At 16.4% G+C, this 21,357-nt stretch overlaps 6 protein-coding genes across 6 annotated transcripts, besides 36 other annotated features; 3 read left to right on the top strand and 3 right to left on the bottom strand. All coding sequences in view use genetic code 6, as the record gives it.

The window, feature by feature from the left end:
* Nucleotides 1–242: 242 nt before the first annotated feature.
* Nucleotides 243–282: a microsatellite.
* Nucleotides 243–287: a microsatellite.
* A 1,026-nt stretch (nucleotides 288–1,313) lies between these two features.
* Nucleotides 1,314–1,341: a microsatellite.
* A 418-nt stretch (nucleotides 1,342–1,759) lies between these two features.
* Nucleotides 1,760–1,814: a microsatellite.
* Nucleotides 1,799–1,941: a microsatellite.
* Nucleotides 1,810–1,879: a microsatellite.
* Nucleotides 1,898–1,942: a microsatellite.
* A 297-nt stretch (nucleotides 1,943–2,239) lies between these two features.
* Nucleotides 2,240–2,307: a microsatellite.
* Nucleotides 2,241–2,307: a microsatellite.
* A 301-nt stretch (nucleotides 2,308–2,608) lies between these two features.
* Nucleotides 2,609–2,649: a microsatellite.
* A 1,052-nt stretch (nucleotides 2,650–3,701) lies between these two features.
* Nucleotides 3,702–3,731: a microsatellite.
* Nucleotides 3,732–3,814: 83 nt separating this feature from the next.
* On the top strand, nucleotides 3,815–5,188 carry IMG5_122700 (hypothetical protein; the record flags this gene model as incomplete). Its single annotated transcript, XM_004032376.1, has 3 exons — nucleotides 3,815–4,190; nucleotides 4,351–4,468; nucleotides 4,557–5,188. Exons 1-3 carry the CDS (start codon nucleotides 3,816–3,818, stop codon nucleotides 5,186–5,188), a joined length of 1,125 nt encoding a protein of 374 aa, XP_004032424.1. The 5' UTR covers nucleotide 3,815.
* Nucleotides 4,506–4,530: a microsatellite.
* Nucleotides 5,189–5,548: 360 nt separating the features above from the next.
* Nucleotides 5,549–5,638: a microsatellite.
* Nucleotides 5,572–5,630: a microsatellite.
* A 113-nt stretch (nucleotides 5,639–5,751) lies between the features above and the next one.
* Nucleotides 5,752–5,776: a microsatellite.
* Nucleotides 5,777–5,816: 40 nt separating this feature from the next.
* Nucleotides 5,817–7,680, top strand: IMG5_122690 (propionyl- carboxylase beta chain, putative; the record flags this gene model as incomplete). Its single annotated transcript, XM_004032375.1, has 3 exons — nucleotides 5,817–6,470; nucleotides 6,512–7,315; nucleotides 7,423–7,680. 3 exons carry the CDS (start codon nucleotides 5,817–5,819, stop codon nucleotides 7,678–7,680), a joined length of 1,716 nt encoding a protein of 571 aa, XP_004032423.1.
* Nucleotides 7,321–7,419: a microsatellite.
* A 633-nt stretch (nucleotides 7,681–8,313) lies between the features above and the next one.
* Nucleotides 8,314–9,108, bottom strand: IMG5_122680 (ubiquitin-conjugating enzyme e2-16 kda, putative; the record flags this gene model as incomplete). The annotated part of the gene is made up of 5 exons (XM_004032374.1): nucleotides 8,314–8,577; nucleotides 8,628–8,696; nucleotides 8,748–8,862; nucleotides 8,922–9,023; nucleotides 9,085–9,108. 5 exons carry the CDS (start codon nucleotides 9,106–9,108, stop codon nucleotides 8,438–8,440), a joined length of 450 nt encoding a protein of 149 aa, XP_004032422.1. The 3' UTR covers nucleotides 8,314–8,437.
* Nucleotides 9,066–9,094: a microsatellite.
* A 488-nt stretch (nucleotides 9,109–9,596) lies between the features above and the next one.
* Nucleotides 9,597–9,663: a microsatellite.
* Nucleotides 9,608–9,658: a microsatellite.
* A 270-nt stretch (nucleotides 9,664–9,933) lies between the features above and the next one.
* On the top strand, nucleotides 9,934–11,571 carry IMG5_122670 (hypothetical protein; the record flags this gene model as incomplete). The annotated part of the gene is made up of 2 exons (XM_004032373.1): nucleotides 9,934–10,703; nucleotides 10,827–11,571. 2 exons carry the CDS (start codon nucleotides 9,934–9,936, stop codon nucleotides 11,446–11,448), a joined length of 1,392 nt encoding a protein of 463 aa, XP_004032421.1. The 3' UTR covers nucleotides 11,449–11,571.
* Nucleotides 10,709–10,773: a microsatellite.
* A 146-nt stretch (nucleotides 11,572–11,717) lies between the features above and the next one.
* IMG5_122660 (snf2 family DNA-dependent ATPase, putative) lies at nucleotides 11,718–14,818 on the bottom strand (the record flags this gene model as incomplete). The annotated part of the gene is made up of 5 exons (XM_004032372.1): nucleotides 11,718–11,884; nucleotides 12,276–12,423; nucleotides 12,476–12,625; nucleotides 12,725–14,214; nucleotides 14,449–14,818. The coding sequence occupies 5 exons, from the start codon at nucleotides 14,816–14,818 to the stop codon at nucleotides 11,718–11,720; spliced, it is 2,325 nt and encodes a 774-aa protein (XP_004032420.1).
* Nucleotides 11,731–11,765: a microsatellite.
* Nucleotides 11,949–12,062: a microsatellite.
* Nucleotides 11,949–12,072: a microsatellite.
* Nucleotides 12,665–12,719: a microsatellite.
* Nucleotides 14,819–14,973: 155 nt separating the features above from the next.
* IMG5_122650 (snf2 family n-terminal domain protein) lies at nucleotides 14,974–15,553 on the bottom strand (the record flags this gene model as incomplete). The annotated part of the gene is made up of 1 exon (XM_004032371.1): nucleotides 14,974–15,553. A coding segment is annotated over one exon (507 nt), but the record flags the coding sequence as incomplete, so codon positions are not given.
* Nucleotides 15,543–15,590: a microsatellite.
* Nucleotides 15,591–15,797: 207 nt separating this feature from the next.
* Nucleotides 15,798–15,830: a microsatellite.
* A 541-nt stretch (nucleotides 15,831–16,371) lies between these two features.
* Nucleotides 16,372–16,418: a microsatellite.
* Nucleotides 16,419–16,958: 540 nt separating this feature from the next.
* Nucleotides 16,959–17,029: a microsatellite.
* Nucleotides 16,975–17,030: a microsatellite.
* Nucleotides 16,975–17,031: a microsatellite.
* A 532-nt stretch (nucleotides 17,032–17,563) lies between these two features.
* Nucleotides 17,564–17,633: a microsatellite.
* A 964-nt stretch (nucleotides 17,634–18,597) lies between these two features.
* Nucleotides 18,598–18,672: a microsatellite.
* Nucleotides 18,598–18,676: a microsatellite.
* Nucleotides 18,600–18,645: a microsatellite.
* Nucleotides 18,677–21,049: 2,373 nt separating the features above from the next.
* Nucleotides 21,050–21,118: a microsatellite.
* Nucleotides 21,119–21,195: 77 nt separating this feature from the next.
* Nucleotides 21,196–21,247: a microsatellite.
* Nucleotides 21,248–21,357: the final 110 nt, after the last annotated feature.

Here is a 21,357-nt window from a genome sequence, read left to right as displayed (position 1 = left end):
ATATAATACTTTTAATTTAATCTATAAATCATAATAATTTATCTTAATGCAAATATTACTAATATAATTGCTCAATATTATTTTAAAACTATTGTATTTTCATTTCATTTTTTATATAAAAATAGAAAATGTAATATTTCTCATAAATTAATTTTCAAAATTATTATTTCAAATTAAAATAATTAAAATATAAAGTAAATTAAATATTTTAAAAATAAAAAATAAAAAAATAATAATAAAAATTATATTAATTAATTTTTTCTTATATAATTACTATTTTTTATATAGTAATTAATAAAAAAAAACATAAAATTTAAAGTAAAAGTATTTTATATAAAAAAAATACGATTTTTTTTAAATACAAAAAAATTAAAATATCATTATTTATAAAAAAACAAAAAATGCTAGAAGATTATAGTGAATTCCAGTGTTTTTTATGTTCCTAACTATTCGAAGATACAGGTGAAAAGCTTCCTCGTTTAATTCCATAATGTGGTCACACAATATGTACAAATTGTATAGAAAATAGACTTAAAGAATCTGAAAATTTTGTATGTCCAGAAGATTTATAAAACACGAATTTATAAAAGTAAATTTTTTACATATAAAAAAATTATGAATATTAAAAAGATTAAATTAATTTCCTAAAAATATAACACTAATAAGACTAATTTAAAAAAATAAAATCAAATAATAATATTCTATATATACAAGTAGAGTTTCTGATGTATGTTCTTTTAATTCAACAGGAGAAGAAACCACAAAACTATCTTCAAACCTTTCCACAGAAGAAAAAGGAGGACACATTATTTGTTTTGAGCATAATAAAAAACTTGATATAGTATGTATTGACTGCAAAATAAAAATATGTGCATATTGTGCTTTATTTTAAGGACATAAATCACATTATGTAAGAAGTGAAGAAGATGTTTTATAAGAAATAACAAAAAGGGCAGAAAGTTTAGAGAAAATTATGTAAAATATAGTTTAAAATTAAGAATATTTAGGGAATTATTAAGAACACTAAAGATTATATAATAAAATTATTGAAGAAAATAAATAAAATTAAATTCTATAATTAGAAAATGAATATAATGTAAAAAAAAATTAAAAATTAAATTTATTATTATTTGTTTAAAAAAAAAAAAAAAAAAAGTAAATAATAAACTTAATAAAAGAAACTTAAGAAAATCAAATAAATTAAATTAAATAATATTTTGAATAAAAATAAAAATCTTTTTAGAATTTTTTAATTGAAAATCATGAAAAAACTTTAAATTTAACACATAATTTTTTATAAAAGTAATAATAATAATTAAAAAAAAAAATTAAAAAAAAAAAAGACGCAAAATTAAAAATATTGACAATATTGTAAAATAATAACGATAATATTGAAAATTATTCTTTAGATTTACTAAATGATCCAAAAAATTAAAAAGATATAATATATGAAGGAAAGGAAGTTGTCAAAATAGTATAGGATTCAATATAAAATTTAGAGTAAAATATACAAAACTTAAAAAATGTAGAAATATAAATTATTCCTGATAAAAAATATAAGGAAACAATTCCAAATACAATACAAATTTAAATATAAAATAAATTTTGTCCCAAAAAATAAGAAATGTTAGAATCGTAAAATTTAATAGAAGATTTAGATAATGAAGATATACAAATTCTACTAGAAAAAAATACATAAAATTATAAAGAAATTAAATAAAAAAAATTATAGAAAAAAAAGATATATCGAATGTATTCCAAAAATAATAAGAATAAAAAAAATAGGAAACATAAAAATAATAAGAATAAGAATAGAAAAAAGAATAAAAAATTGGATAGGAATAAGAATAAAAAATTGAATAGGAATAAGAATAAAAAAAAGAAAAAGAAAAAGAAAAATAATAATAATAATAATAATAATAATAATAATAATAATAATAATTGCAAATTAATAATATAAAATTTATAATTGAATCACCTTTCTCTAAAAAATATAACTCTTAAATTATACAAAACAAAACATACAGTTTTATAAATAATAATATAAATAACACTAATATTATAGATTCTCCGAATTCATTAAAAAAAAATTTAACAAGTGTATTCAATCATGAATCATTAGATGAAAATCTACTTATGAACACAGATGAAATACATAATTAATTTAATGAATCAGAAAATATTAATATTTCACGTAAAAACTCAGCTATATAAAGAAATTATTATCATGTATAATTTATTATATTATATATATATATAAATATATATATATATATATATTTATATTATATTTATATTATATTTATAGTAAAATATAAACATTCATGATTTCAGTGATAATAATTATTAAAACAAAATTACATCATATACAAATATAGATAATTAAATTATATATGGGATTGATACTGAAAATATTCTTAAATTATTAGAATAATAATAAAATTACGAAAATTTTAACATTCATTAAGTATATAAAAATGCAATTAAAAATTCTAATAACATTGAATTGAAAGGCGAAAATCTTTTATAATAAAATTTTAATTTTATTTTAAATTAAATTTAAAAAAGTGCCCTAGAAGATGTTGATTTATCTAATGCATGTATATTAATATATATATATATATATATAAATATATATATATATATATAATTAATTAATTAATTTATTATTTTTTTTAAAGAAATTGATGATGATACTTTAATTCGTTTATGCGATTATATTTAAATCAATAATAAAATACTTAAAAATATTAATTTTAATAAAAATAAAATTACTGATAAAGGTGCTAGTCTTTTAATTGATTAAATTAAATTGAAAAATTTACATATTTAAAATTTATATCTTTAAGATAATTAAATATCAAATTAATTTTTAATGCATATATAAAATTAATTGATTTCTAATAATTTGAAAAATATTTTCCTAGAAGGAAACCTTATTAATATTTAAGAAGGAAAAGTATAGATTTTAGAAATTAAAGATAATAAATTCAAGATATATTTTTGATTTTTTTTTTTTAATATATAAAAATAACAAAATTTACATTTTATTTTTCTTTAAAAAAAAATAATAATATATAAATGTTTATTTATATGATGTTTATATTATTAAAACATATATTTATATTTTGTTTTTATTTAATTTTCCATTTTTATTTTTATTCTTATTTATATATATTAATATAATTTTTATATATATTTAAAACTTATATATAAGCAACTTTTCAAAATATTTTTATAACATAATATTTTATTTATATTATAATCATATGTTAAATTAATTATAAATTGTGTTAAGATTCTTAATATTTGATTTCGCGCCCTTTTTATAATAGTCAATAATGATTTGTATAATATGAAGTTAAATAAATTAAAAAAAAGTAAATATAATTTTAGTTTTGTTATTTTTATTACAATAATTTATATATAAAAATATTAAAAGACTTATTATTTAATTTTATATATAATTAAATATAAAAATATGCAATATTTATAATTAATACATAAAAATAAATAATTATTATAATATATAATTAATTTATATATCGAATAATTTTTTTCTAAAAATATATATATTAAAAATATTTTTGGGACTATAATTCTATGGTATTATTAAAAAATTTGATATAAATTATTTTAATTATATATCTTTTTTCAATAAAAATTTAGTTTATTAAATTTTTTTTTTTTTTTTTTTTTTTAAAAAAAAATAAAAGAAAAAAAATATAAAATTATTTTTGCAAAAAAAACTATAATAATATCAATAATCATTTTCAATTATAAAAATAAACATATAAATTTATATAAAAAAAAATATGGAAAACTAATAGCCCCAAGTTTAATAATATTTATTAAATGTAATGTAATAATAGTAATAATAACAACATTAGGACTCAAGCTAATTAAATCAGTATTTTAAATTAGATAATGAATTAAGCAATAATTAAAATGGAGAAAAAAAAACACGAAGAACAAAGAAAGATTAAAATGATAGAAAATATATATGTGGATGTGGCAAATCATATTTATCTTATCCTGCATTATATACACATTTAAAATAGTTAGAAATCAAAATAAATTAAATATTAAATTATTTTTAAAAATATAGAAAACACAATGGATAACCTCCCGAAAGTACAATTTTACCAAGCATTACTGGTAAATAAAACAATAGAGGAAGACCTCCAAAAGTACATATTTTTTAAATAAAAAATAAAATAAAAAAAAAGAATAATATCATAAATAAAAAAAAAAACAGTAACAAACACATAATATAATATTTTACAAAAAAAATAAAAAATAAATAAACATAGTTAGTTATTATTAAATAAAAATAAAAAAAAAAAATAGAAAGAAGAAATAAGTGACTTACAAAAAGAAGAAGAAGAAAAAAGTTTAGAATAAAGTGAACAAGCAGATATCCTTGAAGATTTATTGAATTTTTTAGATACAATAGATAAGAATTATCGTAGAGTATAAAATTTTTTAAAAATAAAATAATAATTAAAAAAAAAAAAAAAAAAAAAAAAAGAATAAAAATGAAGAATGGAATTTAGACTAAAAACTAAGTGATATATTTCCAACAATTTTTTTCGATTGTAAAAGCGAAAATGAATATAAAGTACTTTTAGATGGAATTAAAAATTTAGAGGACGATTCATTAAATTATCTTGTAGAATAACTAGATTCAAAAGGAGATTTGAAAAAAACTCCAATGAATAAAATATTTGTCCTTTTTATAAATTACATAGCCAAAGGAATTTCTAATTTGGCATTAAAAGAAATAATTATATTCTTATGTTTTTATAGAAAAGCCTTAAATTAATATGGATGGAATGCTTTAGAGTAAAAATTAAATAGTAATTTAAATGAAGAATTTGGCGAATAATAATAATAAAACACAAATAATTAAAATTTAATCACGATTGATCCTTAACTTAGAGAACAGGAGTTTTGTTAAGTCAATAATGGAGATGATTGTTTTCTTATATGTAACGATTTTATTATTGAAATTTTGCCTTCATATTTATAAGAATATTCTACAGAATCTTTAAACATTATTGGACCATCGGATGAATAACTTAAAAATGCGGTTTATATAATCTAACATTTTGCTAATTGGCTTTTCAATAATAGATATACTAATACAAAATTAAGTATTTTTCCTGATAAACCAGAAGATGAATGATTTTTTTATTTGATTTTGAAAGATTGAAAGAAATATATTTTATTATATTTTTATTAATTTGAAAATGTTTAATATTTATATTCTATTTTTAAAAAATAATAATTTATAAATCAAAACATTAGTAGATATAATTTATCATTTATTTTTTAATTTTTAAAAATAATTTAAGATTTTATTTATTTTTTTCACTTTAAAAAAAATAATAAAAAAATAATATAATAATAAAGCTTTTTTATTGAAATATTATTTAATGTATTTCATCATTTATTTTTGCTTATTGTATTTAATATAAATATATAATCATTTAAATTAATAATAAAATTAAACTTAAAAAAATACAAAACAAATAAATTATATATTTATTATTTAATTTAAAATGTTTTATTTATACTATTGATTTAATTTGAAAATTTTTAATATTAATTTAATTTGAAAATTTATATTTTAATACTTATTCTTATGTAAAAAATATATTAAAAATTTATATACTAAGATACAATTTACGCATTTGAACTATTTTATTTTTTAGAAAAAATAAATAAAAGAAAACTACTCTAAAAAAAAAAAATATATTTAAAAATATATTTACCTTAAAATCCTATAATCAATCACATCCAATAAAATAAAAATGATTTTAAACCTAAAAAAAGCAAAATAAATATTTACTATATTTTCCCAAAAACAAATCTAAAATATTTCCAATCTCCAGCAACAATAACCAACTAAGTCCTTTTACGAATACCCTATCCTCTAAGCTGATTTAGATAAAGACTCTGAAATCTATAAATAAAACATATCCCAAATAGAAAAAATAAACCAAGAATTTGACTTTACAATTCAGAAAATTCTCAAAGGAGGTCCAAAGACCGCCCACGATAAATTAAAAGAACGCAAAAAACTATCTGCCCGTGAAAGAATATCTAAACTACTTGACCCAGGTAGTCCTTTTCTTGAGCTCTCCCAATTAGCCGGTTTCGAATTATACGAAAAAGAAGAAGTTCCATCTGGTGGAATAATAACCGGCATAGGTTTAATATAGAATAAATTTTGTATGATAGTAGCAAACGATCCAACCGTAAAAGGAGGTTCATATTATCCAATTACAGTAAAAAAGCATATCAGAGCTTAAGAAATTGCAGAATAGAATTATCTTCCATGCGTTTATTTAGTGGATAGTGGAGGTGCTAATTTGCCTAGATAAGATGACGTTTTTCCTGATAAAAATCATTTTGGAAGAATTTTCTTTAATTAGGCTAATATGTCAGCTAAAGGAATACCTTAAGTAACATAAAAAAAATATATTTTATTTTTGTTTAAAATAAGATTTCCCTTGTTTTAGGTTCATGTACTGCCGGAGGTGCATATGTACCTGCCATGTCAGATGAAAATGTAATAGTGAAAGGTAATGGAACAGTATTTTTAGGAGGACCTCCTTTAGTAAAAGCTGCTACAGGCGAAATAGTCACTGCTGAAGACCTTGGTGGTGCCGATGTGCATTGCAAAATTTCTGGTCTAACTGATCATTACGCAAATGATGAGGTCGAAGCCTTATAAATAGGTAGATCAATTTTAAAGAATGTCAAAGTGCCTAAAAGTGCTTTTAATTTTAAAAATATATAAGAACCTATATATGATCCTTATGAGTTGAATGCAGTAATAAGTCCAGATTAGAAAAAAAGTGTAGATTCAAGAAATGTAATTGCCAGGATTTTAGACGGATCAAGATTTTTGGAATTTAAGAAAGAATACGGAAATACTCTAGTGACTGGATTTGGCAAATTATATGGACAAGAAGTGGGTGTTATAGCTAATAATGGTGTTCTTTTTTCAGAAAGTGCACTTAAAGGAGCACATTTTATTGATTTATGCAGTCAAAGGAATATTCCATTGATTTTTTTATAAAATATTACAGGATTTATGGTAGGTAGTAAATATGAAAGTGAAGGTATAGCAAAACATGGAGCCAAAATGGTAAATGCAGTTTCCACAACAAAAGTACCCAAACTTACTTTGATTTTCGGATCTTCTTATGGCGCTGGAAATTATGGAATGTGTGGTAGAGCTTTTAATCCGAATTTCTTATTTAGTTGGCCAGCTTCAAAAATATCGGTTATGGGAGGTGAATAAGTAAGTATATATAAATATATTTTAAATATATATATATAAAATATATTATATATAAATATATATATATATATATATATATATATATATATATGTATTTATATATACAGGCAGCTGGTGTTATGATAGATATTGAAAAAGCTAAACTTAAATAAGTTAAGGTAGACAATCATAATTTGGAAAAAATGAAGTAGGAATTAGTACATAAATATAATAAATAAGCTAGTATTTATCATTCTAGTGCTAGATTGTGGGATGATGGAGTTATTTTGCCTTAGAAAAGTAGAGAAATTTTAGGGTTAAGTTTATTAACATCTTTAGCTTATAGAAAAGAAGAAAATACTAAGTTCGGCGGTTTTAGAATGTGAAATTTTCATTAATTTTAGTTATATGTTAGTATTTTTTATTTATTTTAAAAAATTATTTTATTTTATATTATATTAGCATTTTTTTAATTTAAAGTAAGTATTAATATGGTAAATATATTAAAAAATATTCATATGATAAATTTAGATTTTTTTAGTAAATATTGCTAGAAACAACAATATTTATAATATTATAAAACTTGACAATGAAACTATTTTTTATTTTATTTTTTTTTAATAAAAATAATTTTTTATTTTTTTTCAATTTTAGAATTTATTATAAAATAAATAAAAACTAATAAAAAAATTTAATATTATTATTTATAAAATAATTTCTTAAAATAAAATTTAAATAATATATTCATATTAATATTTTTTATTAATATCCTTGAAAAATTAATTATTTTATCAATATATATATTTAAATATTATTTTTTAATATTTAACATTTAAATTAATCTAATATAACCTAATAAATTCTATAAAATTTTAGTGTGTTCAACAAAATTTTTACATTTTAATTATTATTAAGTAAAATAAAATATTAATATAAAAAAAAAAGAATAAAACTAAAATATATAACAATTAAGGGAAAAAAAAAAATGGAAAATTTTATTAAAAAAAAAAAAAGAAAGAAAGAAAGAAAGAAATATTCTTATTATATTTTTTAAATATAGATTTAACTACTTTAAAAAAGCAAATAAAACAAAGTTATCATATATAATATTTTCATTCATCTTCCAAAAAATAAATAAAAAAATCACATTGCATATTTTCTTGTCCACTCTCTTGCATTTGCTTCATATCTTTATTTATCAGTTTTATACAATTATGCGATTTCAGGAACTAAAGGATCATCAGGGTTAGGATCATTTAATAGAGAACTAATTGAAAGTAAAACTAAAATTAATAAAATATTCACTTTTATTATTTTTAAAAAAATAAAATACCTTTAGATATAGTAAGAGCAGGAGACCACTAATCTTTAAGAATATCTAAACAAATAGATCCATTTTAGTCTATATTATTGATTTAATATTATTATTATTACAAAAATAATAATTATTTACTTATATTAGGATGATATATTCTTGTTGTAAAAGTAACTTTTGGTGGTTTAAATGGATAATCAGTTGGGAAATGTATATTCAAAAAGAATACACCTCCAGAATAAGGTGAATCTTCCTAAAGTAAAATAATTAATAAAAAATTATTTATTTTGTTTATATAATTTAATATTTTACAGGTCCCATTATTGTTGCTTGCCATTAGAATGCATCTTTCTAACCTTCTACTGGGCCTGCAGAACAATTACTTGGTGGTTCTCTGCTTAAATCTTATAATTCCTTTATATATTTTTATAAGAAAAATAATAAAATATGGTTTTGATTATTTTTAAATTATTACTTTTTAAATTCTTTTTAATGCCATTTTTTTTTTTTTTTTTAATTTTTTTAATTATTTATTTATATATAATTAGCAATATTATTTTTATTAATATAAATGCTTTTTTTTTATACTATATAAATATAAAGAGTATAAAGTAAATTATATTTTTTATTAATATAGAAAATATATTTATTTTTAACTTTATTGTTCTTTGTTTTATATTTAAATATATATACAATAAATATACATATTTTTTTATTTATTTAAATCTATATGATCTATATATAATAATAATTTCTAGAATACTTATATTATTATTTAAAATTATTTAAAAAATTAAAATTAAAAATAAGAGTTTTAAATAATAAAAATAAATAAAAATTCTTTAAATTTTTAAGAAAACTAAACTTAAGCTTAAACTATGAAAAAAAAAATTAAAAAAATATGAAAATTATATTCAAAACATCTAAAACTTAATTATAGAAGTATTGAATTTATATTTTTAATGATCATTTACTATTTGTTTTTAGAAAAAAATTTTATAATTTTAATAATTAAATAAAATAATTTTTAATATTATAATAAAAATAATAATTTATTTCTACGTCTATAAATATTTAATAAATATATTATATTAAAATTTTTTAATAATTAAGGAGAAACATTTTTATTTTTAAAAACATAATTTTTTTTTTTATTATATTAAATTATTTTTATATAAAATAAAAAGCATAAATAAAAAATAAACAATTTAAAAAAAAAAAAGTTGTCTAGGAAAAAAATCATAAAAATATTAATAAAACAAATAAAAAGAAAAAAATATAGTAAATAATACATAAATATAAAAATATTTAATTAAAACAAAAAATGTAATAAATGATGCCACATTACTTACTAAAAAAAGACCGAATAGATAAATTCGAAGACTATTTTAGTTTTTTAAGTAACGAATACCCATCATGGGTTTTATACGAAAATATTTTATATCCTTCAGTAAGTGCCGCTTTTTAGGCTTCCCGATCAACTAACTAATAAATCCGATTATAAATATCATAAATAGATTCACCTGAAGAATTATGGGAAATTGCTTAAGAAATCGAAGATCCTTAAGACTGGGGAGAAAAGCGTTTAAAAATAATGGAAATATTATTGCGTGATAAATTTAGACGTTCTAAAGAATTGCGTGAGCGTTTAAGATTAACAGAAGAAAAGTATAAAATAAAAATAAAAAAAAAAAAAAAATATATATCAGATAGATAATTAATATATTCATACGAAAATGAGACTCCAAGTGATATGTTTTGGGGAGTATGCAAAGGAAGAGGTTATAATAACGCAGGAATTCTCCTCGAAACAATCCGTAAAGACATATCTGAAAACCAAGATATGAAAAAATGGATGCTTACTAAATTCCGAATAGAACAAGACGTAAAATTACTACCTATTATAACCTTAAAAGTATCCAAAAACGGATAATAAATAGAAACTATTATTTTAAAAAGCAGAAGTTATTATTATTTAGGATAATATAAAACATGTAATGTTTTATTAACACATCCGACAGTTTCTCGTTTACATGCCTGTTTTGTATGTTAAGAGACATAAAAAATATTAATTATAGATATGGATTCAAAAAGGTATGTATATAAATATATATATATATAAATATATATATATATATATATATATATATATATATATATATATTATTACTTATTATTTATATTTTTATTCTAATTGTTTATTTTTATCTTTTATAGTGGTACTTTTCTTAACAGTGAAATAATAGAAAGTTTACATGATAAATAATTATAAAATGGAGATTAATTAAAATTTGCTTTAAGTACGCGTACTTATGAAATTTTCATTGATTACTCAGAAGCTAATAAAGAGCTTTAAAGAAGAAAAATTTAACTCCAAAAAGATATATAATAATTACGAAAAGTGAACCAAAAAAATATTCCTGATGAAGAACTGTAAAAACTTCTTGGATTTTCTATTAACGATACCCTTTTTGTCAGTAATTTACCGAATAATACTTCTTAGACTAAACTAAAAAAGTATTTTAGCCAATATGCTAAAGTAAAATAGGTTAAAATTCCCTTCGATAAAAAAACTGGTCGATAGAAAAACTTCGCATATATAATTTTTGAAAACTAAGATGAATTAAGAAGCGCCCATTTAAAAACAACTACTCATAAAATTAAATTTGAAGGAAATGATATTCATGTAAAAGTAGCAGATAAAGAAAAATCATCACATTTGTTAGAAGTTTGTGATTTAGAATCTCCTTAAAAATAAAAAAGACATAGATCTAGATCTAAAAATTGTGAAAAAAAATAATTTAGAAGTAGGGAAAGATCTTCTTCATTTACTTAATGATTATTTATATTTTTCCTTTATAAAATTATATATATTTTTAGAAGAAATTTATTATTAAGGAAAATTTATATAAAAATATCTTATTATTTCGTTTTTATGATATAAATAAAACTTGAATTTTTTTATTATTATTAAATATTATTTTATTTTTTACAAAAAAAAAAATATATATATAAAAAATTAAAAAGATATTTTTTTTTTTTTTTTTTTATGAAGTCAAATACATATATATAAATATTATTTATTTTTGCTAAAGTAAAATCAAATTCTCAATCTTATTTAATTTTCTTTAATACTTTATCTTCTTATAATACTTTTTTATCACTATTTCTTTTACTATTTAAACTTTATTTATTACTAGGATCATATTTTTATTAATTATTTTGATTATTATTTTATATATTTTCTTCATCATCATCTTCAATAACAATAGTTTCTTTAGTTTTATTTGTATAATTAAGTAATGTATTTTATTTAAATTTTTGTGGAGTTTTAACAAAATTATTATTGTTATTATTATTATTATTGTTATTATTATTGTTATTATTATTATTATTGCAGTTATTATTATTATTATTATTATTGTTATTGTTATTATTATTGTTATTATTATTGCTATTATTAGTATCTTATCTTTAAAATGTATTTTTTTTTTAATTCTATTAAGTATTAACTATTTTCTCATCACTTTTAATTTTTTCCTATTCTTTTTCTATTACTTTTAATAAACTTTATAGTCTTTTATTTAGTTCATATTCACTTCTACTTTTGAAAAAATGATCAAATAAAACAAAGTATTAGTTTTTATTTCTTTTATTATTTTCTACCAATTTGAACATCCATATTCATAACTTGCTACAATTAAAAATTTATCATTTCTGTAGTATAAAATTTAGATTTTGACTTATTGTAAATTAATGGATTAAATTAAAATTCTTCACGAACATTTAAATACATAGAACATCTTTCTTAAAGCTAATTTTTAAAAAAATAAAATAAAAAATATTCATAAATATATTATATATACTAATTTTGTCATTAAATGTTTCTATTTTATTAATTATTCTCCTCTTTCAATATTTTTAACAAATCTTTCTTTTTCACTTAAACTATCAACTCTTTCCCAAAAAGCTTTACTGTACTCTTTAACTTCTTCAGGACTTTTAGTTTTAATATGCTTTATAAAATAAATAAAATATTATAAAAAATAAAAAACATATATATATATATATATATATATATATATATATATATATATATATATATATATAAATACATCTGAAATTTCCTAATATGATTCCCTTCCAAACCTTTCGCATCCTTATAAAAAGGAATGAAATTCTTATTTAAGCCAAATGGGAAATCCTGTGTTTTAGAATCTATTTTTCTCCTCATTTTCACTTACCGTAAGCCCATTTTCCTCTAGCCCATCGTCTCCTTTTCTAGCCCTAAAGCTTAAGCATTTATAATCTTCTTCTTTTTATAATAGCTCTTATAATCTTTCTCTTTCCAAAAACAGTTAATGTTCCGGCAATTTAATAATCTTCGCAGCTTTCGGTAAAGGTGCTGTAGACATCATGTTATTAAACTAGGCATTGATATTATAATTAATTTTCTTTTCCCTTCTAGTACTTCTCTAATCATTAGCTAATTCCTTCGCCATTTATTCATCCAAAGCTTCTTTATCTTACTATTTGTATTTTTAATCATCCATTTTTTAAAGAAAATCATAAATATTAATTGAACTTAAAGAAAGCTATCCTATTTTTTCATTAGTCTAATTAAATTTATTATCAATACTTTTATTATAATCCTTAGTTTTTTCCTCTCCCCTTTACAATAAAATATCGATATCTTCATCTGTATAAGTTCCTTCTTTAGCCTTAAAAATTGCAGAAGCCCCAAATTGAATAATGTCTTTAATTTCTTCTTTTGTAAAAACCCTATTTTTCTATGCTAATCTTCCCTATTAAATAATAAGAGAATCCCATTTTAATTTAATTGTTTATCTTTCAATAATTTTCTCTTCAACTGTACTTTCTGTAATAAGCCTATATACATTTACAATACTTTTTTAACCAATACGATGTGCTCTATCCATTGCCTATAAATCCATCTAAGGATTCCAATCTGAATCATATAAAATGACTGTATCTGCCGTAGCTAAATTAATACCGAGTCCTCCTGCTCTTGTACTTAACAAAAATACGAACTTAGTGGAATTTTCGGATGTAAATTCACTTATTTAAGCGTCTCTATCACTCATATCTGTATTTCCATCAATTCTACAATAATTAAACTATCTAAAATTACAGTAATCTTCCAAAATATCCAATATCATAGTCATTTGTGAAAAAATAAGGACCTAATGTTTCCCATTTCTTAACTTCATTAACAATTTATCTAAAACCATCATTTTACCACAACTAGTGATTAAATGTTCTCCTAAAGTAGGTAATCCTTCTTCTTCTACACCCTCAAATAAATAAGGATGATTACAAACTTTTCTCAATTACATAAGAGTGTTTAGATACATTTTTTTATCGTCAGGAGAATCTGTTATTGTTTTTTTCTAAGAAAGTAAATTCTTGTACATATTTAATTATAATTCAGTTAATCCTACATATAAATGCATTTCTTTTTTCGGAGGAAGAGTTTTCATTACTTCTCCTTTTGTTCTTCTCATCATAAAAGGCTTTAATATTTTATGTAATTAAGATATCATTTGTAAATTTTTTTAATCATTTTCATTGTTTTTCCCACTTACTTTTTTTTATTTTTGTTTTGTTTTTTTATATATAAAATTTAGATATATATATATTTATTTTTTCTGTAATAGTTTTTTTTTGTTAAAAACAAAAAACAAAATCAACAATAAAAAAAGAATAAAAAATATGGAAAATTTAGCTTTTTTTTATTTTGATTGAGTTTTTAAAAAAACATCACAGAAAAAATAAAAATATATATGCATATATATTTTATTTTATTATAAATAATTACAATTGCTTGCACTAAACCATTCATCGAAAATTTCACTTTGATTAAATAAATCAGGTAAAAGGAAATTTAATAAACTCCATAACTCATGAAGATTATTTTATAAAGGTGTACCAGTAAGAAGAATTTTATAATTAGTTTTAAAAATACGGATAATAAGTGAAAGCTAACTTTCTTCATTTTTTATTTTATGAGCTTCATCAATAATAATATATTAAAAGTTTATTTTTTTTAAGTTTTTTTGGCATATTTTTGCGCCTTCAAAACTAGTTATACACACATCAAAATTTTCTTAGTTTATATAATTTTCTAATATATCACTTCTTTCTTCCTTTGTCGCTATTAATTTCACAACTTACAACAAGGCATCCATTTAGAAAATTCATTTACCCAATTTCCTAATGTACTTTTAGGTGCTATTATTAAATGAGGACCTTTTTATTTAAATATTTAAAATTTATTTTTATAATTCTTTTAATTAAAAATATATAGATATATATAAATTAAATATATTATTTATTTTTATACCTGTTATCTTTTTATATTCTTTTAAAAAACCAATTAAAGCTATTGTTTATATTGTCTTTCCTAAACCCATATCATCTGCTAAAATACCATTAAGCCCAGTTTCTGTATAAGCTTACAAGCCAATTTAAACCTATCATTTGATAATCTTTGAGTTTTTCATTTTTTAGAATTTTTGGCTAGGATTATAATATTGTAGGAACATTGTCATTATTTTCGTCTATTTCTTCATTTAATAATTGTTCTTCTTCGGATTTTTCCTCTAGATAATGGCCTCTTTTTTTAACATTTTATTTATTTACTTTCTTTTTTTAAGTCATGACGTGAAACTAAAAAGCTAGCATATTATTCGGCTTTTGATAAAAGTAATTAAAATTTTTGTTCTAATTCCTCATTTTAATTCTATTTTTTTAAAAAAATATTTAAGTTTAATTATATTTTTTTACTTATTTTTATTGTTGCTATTTTTATTCTTCTTTTTAATCTTGTTTATCGATTTCAGTTGATATTTATTTTAAATATTATTATTGAATACATTTTCTATCAATAATTTTATCATTTTCATCATTGTGATTATTAGTATTATTATTATTGTTATTATTATTAATATTATTGTTATTTCTCATTTTTTTTATGACTTAATTTTTAAAATTCTTTCCTTAATTTTATTATTATTAATTTTTTTCTTCCTTTATTTTTTATCAAGAAAAAATATATATTATATATCTTATTTCCACTTTGTTTTATTTTTTTATATTAAAGTATAAATATATATGTGAGTAACTATTTGAACATATTTTTTTTAACTTTTTTTATATAGCGCGCGCAAATAATAAAAAAAATAAAAAAAAATATAATAATTATTATTTTTTTTTTTTTTAGAAAAAATTAACTTTAATAATGTCCAATTTATAAAATTATATAAAAATAATTAAATTAAATTAACAACGAAAATCTCTTATAATTAATTATATTTAATAAATAAAATTAATTTTATAAATTATAAGTTGATTATGAAAGATTAGTTAATATAATTTTTATCCTATTTATATAATTAAATATTTGTAAATTAATATAATATTATAATTATTCTAATTTATGTTTTAAACAATAAAAGTTATTTAATTAAAATTAATTTTTTAAATTATAAAATTTATTTTAATTTATTTAAGAGTAAAATATAATGCATTTATCATAGAAAAAATAAAAAAAAATAATATATATAATTAATTCAATATATATTAATAAAATATAAATATATATTTTTATATCATCATATTCTTAATTTATTATATATTTTCATAATTATATTCTATTTATTTTTTAAATATTATTAAAGACTATTGCGTATAATAAATATTTTTAATTATAAGTGTAAGATTTTATTTTTCAAATGAATTAATTAAAATTATATTATATTAAAATTTATTCATTAAAATTTATTTATTCTTAAAATAAGATTTTTTTAAAATATTAAATTGTAAGTTATTTCTTAATTTAAACAATTATTGATTATTAAAGTATTGATATAAAATTAATTATTATTTATTATTTAACTAAAAAATTTAAATTATGAGTACAACTTGTAATTTAAGATGTCTTTTACAATTTAAAAAAAAATTTCTAGTCAAATAATTTATATTCTTTACTAAATACTTTTATGTATTTTCCAATATTTTACTATTATTTAATTTAATTAATTATTATACCTGTATAATTTATTTTTTCTAAACTAAATTCTATTAAAAATGACTTAAGTTAATCTACAAAATCAATTTTATTTTTAAAAATGAATATTAATTATTTAAATTTGTTTTTTATATATTGCTACTATAAAATAGTATTTTTGATTAATTTAATTTTTCTTAATCTTATTCAAAATAATTATTAATATATTTAAAATTAATAAAAAGTTTAGAAAATTCATAAGTCAGATATTTTTTTTAATAGTTTTAAATACTCTTATTAATTTGATAATTAAAAAAAGAATAAATGTATATAAAAATATAAATATAAATATTAATATATATATATATATATTAATATATATATATATATATAATTTTAAGTATTATTTATTTAATTTAGTTTTACTTACTAATTATGTATGATTAAAAAGTATTATTATTATAATATTATCTGAATTTTTATAAGAATAAGAAATTTCTTAATTTTAAATTTAATTTTTTTATGGTTTATTATTTCTTATCTTTTTTAATTAATTTTTTTTAAAAAAATGTATTTGATTGTTTTTAATTTAAATCTAATTTATGTAGCTTATGTATAATGATATTTATTTTACATAAATATTATTCTCTAATTTAAAAAGAAGTTATTTAATAAAATTAAAATTATATTAAATTTTATTCTTAATAAGAAACATATTTTGTATAAATCTATTTATATGTATTTTTTCCATAAATATAGTTCTTAAATTATTAATTAGATTTTCAAATCCTGTTTTAAACTATAAACATCATTATTTAAATAATTTAAACAAAAAAAATCGAAAATAAATTATTATTATTATTTTTAAATTAAGATATGATTAAATTATTATTTACCTTTAATAATAAAAAATATAAAAATTATTTATATATATATATATATAAATATATATATATATATTTAATTATTTATATTATATATATACATATATTATAATTTTTGTTGAATTATTTTTTTTTTTAAATTAAAAAAAATAGATTTAGTTTTAAATATTTTACAAATAATTTTTATATTTAATATAACTTATTTTGATAACTTTTCATTATAAATATATAATATTTTAATGATTAATATTGCTCATATTCATTATTTTTACTTTTTTATAAGTTTTATGACTAATTTTAATTTATAAATCCTAACTCTACATTTGTTTATTTTTAATATACTAAATTATTATAATATAAGTATTTATAGTAAAAAGTGGCAATTATTTTTGATAAAAAGCTCTTGAAAAAATAAGAATTTTATTTGTTTGAAATAGTAGTTATAGTAATTTTGAAATTTAGTTTAAATATGTAAAATATATTTATATATTTTAAAAAATTATTAAAATAAGAAAAGATAACAATAATTTATCTATATATAAAATAATGAATATTTTATATAAATATTATATTTAATAGCAATAAAATAGTAATTGATTTTTTATTTTGTATATATATAAATATAATATTATAATCAATAAATATATATTATAAAAATATTTATTAAAAAAAAAATATATGATATTTAATTAAATTAATATATGGCAAACACGTTTAAATATTTTTATACTTTATTAAAAATATTAATTTTTTATTTTAAAAGACAAAATAATATTAAGTATTTACATATATATTATAAGTATTAATTTTATATTATTTATTTTTATATCCAGAATTATTTAATTATAATTTGTAAAACATTTTATATTATTTTACACATAATATCAAATTTTTAATACTTAATTTTTATAATATTTCTTTTATTTAATTTGCAAAAATATTTATTTAATTATGGTTCAATTCGCATTTTAATATTTTATTCTTATTAGAAAAGCAATTAATATTATTTACTAAAATTTCTTAAGTTAAAAAATAAAAAAAATTGTTTACTTTAATTTTGTACCATAATAAAATGATTATTTTATTATATATATTTTTATATTATATTTTTTATATTAATTTTATTTTTATTATTATTATTATTATTATTATTAATTAAAATATGTTTTATATTTCTTTATTTTTAATAAAATATTATAAAAAAGTATAAAATTATGTTTTTATTTAATTTCATTTATATAAAAAATTCTAATTTCTTGATTTATTTTAAATTATTTTTAATTATAAAATTTATTATTTATTAAACATATATAAATCGAGCATAAAGCAATTTACATAATAACCTTATTTTCACATTTTATTATTGATATGCTTTCGGAATTATATAAAATAATATAATTAAATAACATTTAAATTTAAACTTTATTATTCTCCTATGTTTTTATATATTTTTTTTTATAAAAAAATATATATATAAAAGCATAGGAGAATAATAAATAAATTATATTTATTTAATATATTATAGATAATAATTAATTAAAATTTATTCTATTAATTAAAATTTTTGGTTTTAAAACTAAAATGCTTTTATATGAAATAATTTTCTTTTTTAAAATAAAATAAAATATGTAAAGTATTTAAACTATAATTATTAATTTAAATAATTATATAGAATCAATAAAAATAATCATATGTCATATCTATTAAATTTTTGAAATCTGTTTTAATAATTTTAGTTAATTATGATAATTAATAGTTGTTTAATCATGATTATATATATAAAAAAAAACTTAGCAAGGTTATGTTTTTGAATTAAATTATAAATATTTTAATGGAAACATTATAAATATTTAATTAAATCTTAATCTAAATTTATTAACTATATTCTCTTTTTTGTTAGAAGATTTTTATTTAATTGATTTAATTTATGTTTAAAATAATTCACTTTAATTATATATATGTATATATAATAATCATTAATTAATATTAGAATTAAAATTCTATTATTTTTTTTCTTTAGTTATAATAAAAAAATTAAATGATTAAAAAATATAACATAAAGTTAACTAGTTTTATTATAACAAAAAATAATTTTATCATTTAAAAATAATATAACATTTTTTTAAAAAATAATCACATTTTTTAGTAAATATTTTTTATACAATTAATCAATTATAAATGATTTTTTTTATTTATATATCAAAACTTAAAATAATTAATTTTTAAGACAATAATTATAATCAAATGTTTTTTTATATATACATAAATATTAATATAAAAAGAATAAGAATTTATTATGTCAATAAAAATAATAATCAGATGCTTTAATAATAAATTACTAATATATAATTATCAATTAATAAATTCAAATCTAAATTAGTTTTATTATTTATTTATATTTTATTGTAATTAATTTTTTTATTCAAACAATAAAATAAAACTAATTAATTATACAGTAATAAAAATATTATAAAATAAATTAAGAAAATATAATATTAATATTTAATATAAAAAAAGTAAAAAAATTGACTAAAAAGTATATTTAAATAAACTCATTATGTAAAATACATTATTTATAAAAAAAACGATTAAGAAATATTTAGAATGTATTGTAGTTAAGTAAAATAATAAATAAATTATTAAATAGAATAATTGAATAAAACTAGAAATAATTTATTATTAATAATACAGATTAGAGTGTAAAGACTTAATTGAAAGTTAAATAGATGATGATTTAAAAATTCTAAAATATTAAAAAAAAAAATTGAAAAATTCTATAAATCAAAATGAAGAATTATCGAAAGAAATAATATAACTAAAAAAATTAAAGTTATTCCTTTATTAAATAAAAAAGGATTTCGAATACATGGATAAAAATATTTTTTACTATTTATAAACACTTTATTAAGAAAAAATTAATAATTTTGTTTAAATAAAGAATTATTTAATAGTGTAAGATTTTATAGAGATTAGTTATTTAATTATTTTAATAATTATTATTTTATAAAATCTAAAGCTATTATTTTTTGAAAAAATTCATTTTACTAATTAAAAAAAAAAACATTAAGAATTATTATAAATATATTAAAAAAAATATAATAATAATAAATAATTTATGAATTTTCTTAGTATATATTATGATTTCTAATATGATTTAACTATTTTCGATATTTATTTAAAATTATTTATTTTTATTTAATTAATTATTTTATAAAATATTTAATATATTTTTTTATTTATTAAAATAATAAAAATATTCTAATGTATTTTATTATTAGTGTTTTTTTTTTTAAATATTCTATTATTAATATAAACAAAAAAATATATTATTTAAAAATGAATAATTAATTAATTAAATTTTATAATTATATAATAATATTATTTAAAAAATGTATATTCAATGTTTTTACTAAATCAAATAAATTTAGATATTCTAAAATTCTCATTTAATTTTATAAATTTTTTATTTTTTCCTTTAATGGTTTAAATATATGTAGACTATTTTTTTTTTAAATGATAAATAAAAAATTAAATAAATATAATTAATTTTTTTATTAAAATATCTTTTAACTTTATTTTATTAAAAAATAAATTAAATGCTTATGTAAATTTTTAACTTTATTTAATCTTTATTAAAAATATTAAATAAATAATAATTTATTTATGAATTGTAATAAATATATATATATAATATATTTATATAATATTATATAAATTATATATAATTAGATTAAATAAAATAATATAAACAATATACATAATTTAATATTAATACTAAATCATAATTTTAATTATTTTTTAGTTTTAATTTTAGGAGAATCAAAAAAAGATATAT

The sequence above is a fragment of the Ichthyophthirius multifiliis genome (assembly GCF_000220395.1).
Source record: "Ichthyophthirius multifiliis unplaced genomic scaffold scaff_1120509250975, whole genome shotgun sequence".
Classification (NCBI taxonomy): domain Eukaryota; phylum Ciliophora; class Oligohymenophorea; order Hymenostomatida; genus Ichthyophthirius; species Ichthyophthirius multifiliis.
The sequence above is the reverse complement of the archived record's forward strand: the minus strand, read 5'-3'. Positions and strand labels throughout refer to the sequence as shown.